At 29.4% G+C, this 7,726-nt stretch overlaps 1 protein-coding gene across 1 annotated transcript; it reads right to left on the minus strand.

Moving 5' to 3' along the window:
• Positions 1-4,666: 4,666 nt before the first annotated feature.
• On the minus strand, positions 4,667-5,898 carry LOC8280404 (protein MIZU-KUSSEI 1). Its single transcript, XM_002533393.4, has one exon. The coding sequence runs from the start codon at positions 5,635-5,637 to the stop codon at positions 4,807-4,809; it is 831 nt and encodes a 276-aa protein (XP_002533439.1). The 5' UTR covers positions 5,638-5,898; the 3' UTR covers positions 4,667-4,806.
• Positions 5,899-7,726: the final 1,828 nt, after the last annotated feature.

Consider the following 7,726-nt stretch of genomic DNA (forward strand, 5'->3'; position numbering starts at 1 on the left):
ATATCTTGTGATTTAGGGTCACATTGTCCACTTTGTGGGAGAGAGTGGCTATAGGTTGGCAAAGTGATGAGGGCCAATGTTTAATTTTTGTTTATAATGGTTGTCAACCTCAATATTTCTAATCTTAGATGAAGCATGCCTCCAGATTTTATATGCATATATATGGACAAAGGGTCAATTTGCCTTTTGAACTCGTGTTGAGGGGTTAAATAGATTCGATTTTATTTTTTTTAGAAAAAGGCTTAAATTTGCCCCTAAAGTATAACTTCAGGTACAGATTGACCCTCTATATTTTTTTTCAGCCAATTGCACATAATATCTCGTCAAACGAAGTTCTTAAGCCCCTCATTTGACATGTTATTGACGGAGCTGAAGAACGGAAGTTGCGTCAAACTTCTTTTAAATTTGGGACTCATTACAGTACACGTCACTGCACTTTTCTTCTTCCTCTTCTTTCTCTATAATACTCTAATTTTTCTCTTAACATGCACATTTTTTTTCAAAACAAATACTCGTTTCTTTTTGGTTGAGCAAAACAAATATTCTTCTTAACTAAAGAAAATTCTCTTTCTTGAACACACTTTAACCATAAATACTCTTTCTTAAACTCTCCTCTGCACATATAGAACTAATTAATCGACTAACAATTTTATCACGTTTCTCCACTAAAAATTACATGTCAAATAAAGGCTACATCTTAAGTTCTTTTCTAAGAACAGGTTGATCCAATGTTACTTGTAACCAAGATAATTCCAAACTCATTTTTCCGACTTATATCTTCACTACCCATATTCTGCAACCCATTAAATATGAATAAGAAGAATCACCTTCTTTTCTTATCATTCCCTTGTTCACTAACTACATAAAATTTGCACATCATACCGTTGAAGAGACAAAAGTTATTCATGCCCATTTGATTAAAGCAACTTTATTTAACTCTGATATTGTTGTTGCTAATTCTTTACTTTATTGGTAACGTGAATCTTGTGCTTTGTTTTATGCCTTGGAAGTGTTTGATACAATTCCTGATTAAAATTTTTATTTAGTGGAATATTATGCCTTGGAAGACTATGTAGAAAATGGATTGTGATTATTTGCAGGACTTGAAATAGGATTTAGCGAAGAAGGCAAAGGAGAAGAAGGGGTAGTTAAGGTGTTTGTTGAAAGTCTTAAATGAGTTTTGGCTTTATTAACTCATAGTTTTTACTTTAATAATTCAAATGAAGCCTCATTTTGTGCTTCAAATCATCCAAACTACACACATCGTTCAACGATTTCCTTAACAATTCATAGTTCTTTGAACTTGAAAACCCGTCAGCTCCATTAATCTCCACAAAATCACTGCCTCTCAGCCTCTTCGGACTCCGCCATTGAGCATTCCTCTGTCTCTTCCCTCCTAACTTCTCTGGAAAGCTTCCATCTTGATCATCAATTACGGTTAAATCACAGCCGCAGGATCTCGGATTTTGGAGGAGAAAATTAAGCCAAGTAATGAGAGATTTTGAAAGTGATTTAAGAGAATGTTCTTTTTTAGTTTGGACTTTGCGCGAGGATTATGATTGTTCTAGCTCAAATGCCTTTAGACGACGGGTTGTCGTGGTTTTATATTTAGGCCGAGAACGGCGGACAGAAGAAGACAGTTGCACAGGTTCGATTGTCTCTGGTTTTCTTTCCTCCTGTTTTTTTTTTTTTTTTGTTTCTCAAGAAAAACAAAAAGACAGACAAAGAAAGGGAGTGGAGAGACAGTGGAAATAACTCACAGACAATCGAACACCTCAGTTGTATTTAATGAAAATTTCTTCCGATCTTCAGCTCCGTTATTAATAGGTCAAAAGAGGGGCTTAAGAATTTTGTTTGGCCAGATATTATGTGCAACTGGCTAAAAAAAAACATAGAGAGCCAATCTGCACCTGAGGTTATACTTTAGGGGCAAATTTGAGCCTTTTCCCTATTTTTTTCATTTCAATAGTTGTATTAAACGCTTTTGTCAAAGAGCATGAATTGAGTATTTATTAATAAAATTAAATTTATCGATGTTAATTGGCTTATTATTGTGCTAGAAGAAGATGTTGGAGTCACGGTAGTGAATACAAAGGTATGACAATGGTAGAAATAGAGTGGCGGCCATGTGTTGTGAGAAAAAAATAGATTAAAGAGAAAATAAACAAAAGATATAAAGGTATTTTTTATTTTAATAATATCAATGTAAAGTGAAATGTATGCCTGAAAATAAAATAAAATTTGAATTAGTTTAGTTTTTAAATAGAAATTATGAGTTTAATTATTAAGAAATGAAATTGAACTAAAATTCATTACTGTGGCATGCTTTTGTATAATGTCATCATCGAACACAAGTATCTATAATATATTACAAAAAAGAAAAAAACAATTTAGAAACCACTAGACGTGGTCTCTGAGTGGTCGCTAAAGCCAATTAGCGACCACTTAGAGACCACATCTTGTAGTCTCTAGAATCTCCGTCGCTAATAAAAATAGCGACCAAAAATTAAATATGTGACCTCAATTTTTATATATATGATATTAAAAAGTAAGAATAATAAAAAGTAAGAATTCTAACAATTTAATTTTTTAAAAATAATTAATATAAAAATGTATGAAAACTTATCAATGCAATAAATTAAATACAAAATTAAAATCGATAAATATATACAATACTTTTCATATTTATTTACTTTAGCATATTATAAATATAAAAATTTCACAATACTATATTATATAATTTTTACAAAAAAAAACTAATATAGATATAAATAGAGATATCATAAAAATAAAAATAAAAATAATATTTTATATTAATATTATAAATTAAATTATATAATATAAAATAAAAATTTTAAATATATAATAAATAAAATATACATGAACAAATTGCTGGTTATATTATATATAAGTTTCTCATAACATTCATTACTTAATCAATAATTAATCAATTTTTGTCTTATCCAATTTTATTAAAACTACATTTGGGATTAGAGCCATTCAATTTAAAGCCCTCAAGGGTTAGAATTTAATTAGACTTTATGTCTAATGTGTTTTTAGTATATTGAATTTGTATTGAAAATCTTTGTATTATTTTAGGCTTGAAGGCCTCTAAAAACTATCTCTTCCCTTTAATTGTTTCTAAAGAAAAGAGGATAGTGGCAATATATACATCATACACTTCAAGAATAAAATTAGAGTAACAGGAAGAATTACTTTTATTTCTTTTTAATTGGGCTGTCTTGGCAAACAATAAAAACTAATGTGAAACTTTATTTGACTTTGATAGGCTTTTCTTTAAGAAAAAACGGATAGTACACTAAACCCTTAATTTTGAACTTCAACCTTTCATTTTCATGATATAATTTCTTAATTCAATTTTAATTGCACCAATTAAAAAGCATTATTTCTGTAATTAACTATTTCTTTACTAATATCCATAAATTTAGCCCGATAATAAATAGCGTAACTCAATTTTTGTAAAATTTAATGTTTAGTTTTCCTTTACAACTTATAATAATAATAATACAAAAACTATTTCCTTACTATTTGGTAGCTATTTAGTCACTAAGGTTTTTCAACTCTTAAAATCTATTACTATTTTATCATTAAAGAAATTTTCTATCCTAAAAATATAGTTATTTTGGTCTTTTTGATTCATTCTAAATTATAATTCACTTTCCTTTTTTAATTATTATTTAAATAAGTAACTCTTCATTAATTACATAAAAATCATTATATGCAATTAATTTAAATTTTATATTTTGGAATAGTTATGCTTACATAAAGTTTTATGAGGATTATTTCGAAAAATAATGATAAAAATTAATGATAATAACAAAAAAATCTACATTTCTTAGTTCACAGGTAATTAAAAATTGATTATCATTTAGAACGAAACAAGTTCTATTCTAATGATTTTTTATAATGAACATTCACATATAAACTCGGCATTAATTATTTTGAAAAAATTAATCAATACAGATATAATATTTAATAAAGAATATCATATATTATTATGCTATTAATTCAATCTGCAAATAATTAGATAGTTGAAATTTACTTAAAAATTTCTCTTACTTTGAAATTTAAAATCTCACTTACATTTTCCCAAGTTGGTATTGTTTATTAAAATAATTAAGTACTCAAAACTATTATGAGACTTTCTTCGTATGGTTTTAGAGTCCAGCCAGGCGGTGAGCATGCTTATTAATTAATATTTAATCATGTATTACATCAAAATGACATGCACGCGTGCGTGCAGTTTTTCTTCAAATGTTTTGCAATCATATAAGGGTACTGTCACTAACTATATCAAATTCATTTTCCATATATTATTATATGATTATAGTACCACCATTTATTTTTAAAAAAAATTAAAGGGATAAAATATTTTTTTATATATATCTAAATTTGATTTAAGAGTATATCTAAATATTAAATCTAAATTTTTTTAATTAAATTAGAAAAAACTATTACCGTCTAATTTATACGATATGAAATCTTTATTTTATTTTTCTCACTCAATAATTAAATAAAATAAATAACTCTAACAATGCAACAAGTATACCTACTTGTCAACTATGCCATTGAGTAATGTACAAATTCCTCCAAATTAAAAATCAACCCATTATAAATTAAAATCACATAATGATCAAAATATAAATTAGAAAAAAAAATACATCATACAAGTCACTAATTAATTAAACAAACACCGTCATCTTACATCACCTAAAAATTTAAAATACAAATAACAAAATCTTTTTTTTCCTCTTTAATGTGTAATTCTTTTATTGTCTCCCCTATTCATATTCTTAGAAGAAATATACTGAGTTCAGGGCCCCCATTTCCTTCAGGATTCATCATATAAAACGCCTCCGAGTCACGGCTACCTACAACTCGCTCAAACTTAGCCCTCATATACAACAACTCCCCCTCTGAGCCGGCGTTCTTCCGGCCGTCTTCCACCATCGGAATAACCCCAGCTCCGACCGAAACGCTCTGCACTGTATTCAGCACGTGCCAATCAAGCTCCGTGCAAGTGCGCGACACTGCATATCCGCACTTCCTTCCATTGCAATACATAGTCCACGTTGGCTCATTAAACAGTTTCCCCGACCGTGTTCCATTAGTCGGAACCTGAACCTTATCGCACTCGAGAGCGATTCGGACCAATCCTGATGACATTTCTTTAACTAACGTAGAAGTTGACATAGCTAGCTCAAGTAATAAGACTGGTTCAGACCTGGGATCATCCTGGACAGCGAAGCTGACATGGCCACGGCGGTGACCGAAAAGGGTACCGGTGACTTTCCGGCCGAGAGAAGATTTTATAGAGAGATGAGTAGGAATAGAGAGCCACTTACAGGTGGGGATGATTATATTAGGAAAAGCAACAATCTTGAAAATAGAACGGAGAAGAGAAGAGAATCTTGAATGGAGTTTGTTGAGACGTTGTAAAGAAACAGCTGCAGGAGAGTCCCGTCGGAGGAGTAGTTTATCGGAGATGTCTTCGCGTTCCGGTACGGTAGGATGTGGCGTTGATGTTGATCTCATGTAGTTTGATGGGATGACCTTTCTTGTACTTCTGCTACTGCTACTGTTTCTTTGAAGAGTGACGAGTTCTTGGCCTCTCATGGTATATATATGCTTTATATTATATATGCCCAAGAAATTAAAGAAACAAAAGATATAGTATATAGTACAGTTTCAGGGTTTGACAAAAATGGGGGAAAAGAAAAATTAGATCAGGACCCGGAATTGGAGATATGGGTGATGAAGAAACTTGGTAGAGGTGAAGATTCCTGATCAAGAATGAAGAGAAATGGGGTTAAAGAGGCCGACAAGATGATGATAGTGTTTGGAGTTGGCCAATATAAAGGGAGACTATGGAGTCTTGTGGTTATAATGATCATTATATATATACACACACTTAACATGGACCTGCCCTCCATAACATTTTTATTTATTAAATTCCCTGCAACCCACACCATTATTGTCTCTCCTGTTTTCACACATAGCTTAACCTCCGGTTTACAGTTCATTTAGAGGTTAAAATTTATTTTATTTTGTATAAATATATATATATATATTGACACATTTAATCGTCTTATTTATATGTTTTTAAATTTTAAATGCTAAATTTTAGATTAACATAAAAAATTTAAATATACAATTTAAGGTCCAACAGTTCATATATCCGATTTATAATTCAAGTTGATGGTTCAAATAATAAAAAAAATTTAAATTTTAAAATAAAATAATTACAAAGTTATAATTTAAAAAAAAAACTAAATTCATTACACCACTAAATTTATTTATTTTATATTTTTTATAATATTTAATTATAATAACTATAACACTCATGAGAGTCAAAATTCATGATTTAATTTAGTTATTTTTTAAGTTTTTACTAAATTTGAATTTAACTAGATATTTAAGCAAGTAACATATATATCTAGTTCTGTATACATAAGTTTAAAATTTTATTCTTCTTTCTAAATTAACATTTTTATTTAATTTTGTTAAAGATTGAACCGGTGATTGACTAAAGGCGACCACCGGTCTGATTCTGGTCCGATTCGCAGTTCCAACCTACCCTTAGGCAGGTCTACTTTCATAGCAATCTCATTCATATCCACCGTTTATTATTACGTGGGTCACTCTTATGTTTGCCTTTGATTGCACGAACTGTTTCGATATATATATATTTGAAACATCTTTAACTGAATAATTCCTTTAACTTTTTAGTATTAAAGCACTGATATAAATATTTCACCCTAAAAATTAATATTATTAAATGAATTATGATAAAAATGGTAATGAAGCAAAACGGAGCAGCCTTTTAGATTCCTATTACCTCCTCGCAAAAAATTAAATAAATAATTTTTGGATTGCTACGGACAATAATCCTCTGTTTTCATTTATAGTTTTATAAATACTAAAATATAAAATATATATGATATTTTTCTATTAATTATAGTATATATATATCTTCCGATATGATGGGATCTTGCCATCCCCAAATTCTTGTTAATATAGATGCCATGCCACAATTGGGTCCATGGGTGTGGGTTGATAAGTAAGTTTATCTGTTAAATCTTCCACTTCTTGGTTATGATGATATTCTTATTGTTTGGTCCCAAATATTGTAATAATTTTCTATGACCTAATGTCGGCCATTGGATGAGAATCACCATCAAGGGCTATGAATTGGATGTGTACATAGAAAGTAATAGTTTTGGCCCCTGGCTTAATTGAGGAGGCCTCTGTTTGCAATACTATGAAAGATACATTTATACAAAAACTACACTTCTGATTCTGATTCTGAGCAAAAGCTGCCTTTTTCTTGGTTCTTAATGGTCTAAAATGTCAATTGCATCCTGGTTATCTCCTCAATTCACATGTAGATTGCAATAGGTTTATGGGGTAGTTTGCCATTCCAATCTCAATTTTTATTTTATTTTATTTTATCTTTTAAATTTCAAAAATTACTTTTAAAAAAAGAAATAAATAAGAAAACAGTCTATACAAAATATAGATTAAATATTTTAACGTCACTGTGCTTTGTCATATTACATTAGCAAATTATGGATGATACTAATATAGTAATAGTAGTGAAGGTAAATTGATATTTTAATTTTATTTAATATTTATTTTTATCTGAAGAATGTAATAGTTTAAAGTAATAAAATAAAAAAATTAAAATTAATTATGAAAATAGAAG

The sequence above is a fragment of the Ricinus communis genome, chromosome 10, assembly GCF_019578655.1.
Source record: "Ricinus communis isolate WT05 ecotype wild-type chromosome 10, ASM1957865v1, whole genome shotgun sequence".
NCBI classification, from domain to species: Eukaryota; Viridiplantae; Streptophyta; class Magnoliopsida; order Malpighiales; family Euphorbiaceae; genus Ricinus; species Ricinus communis.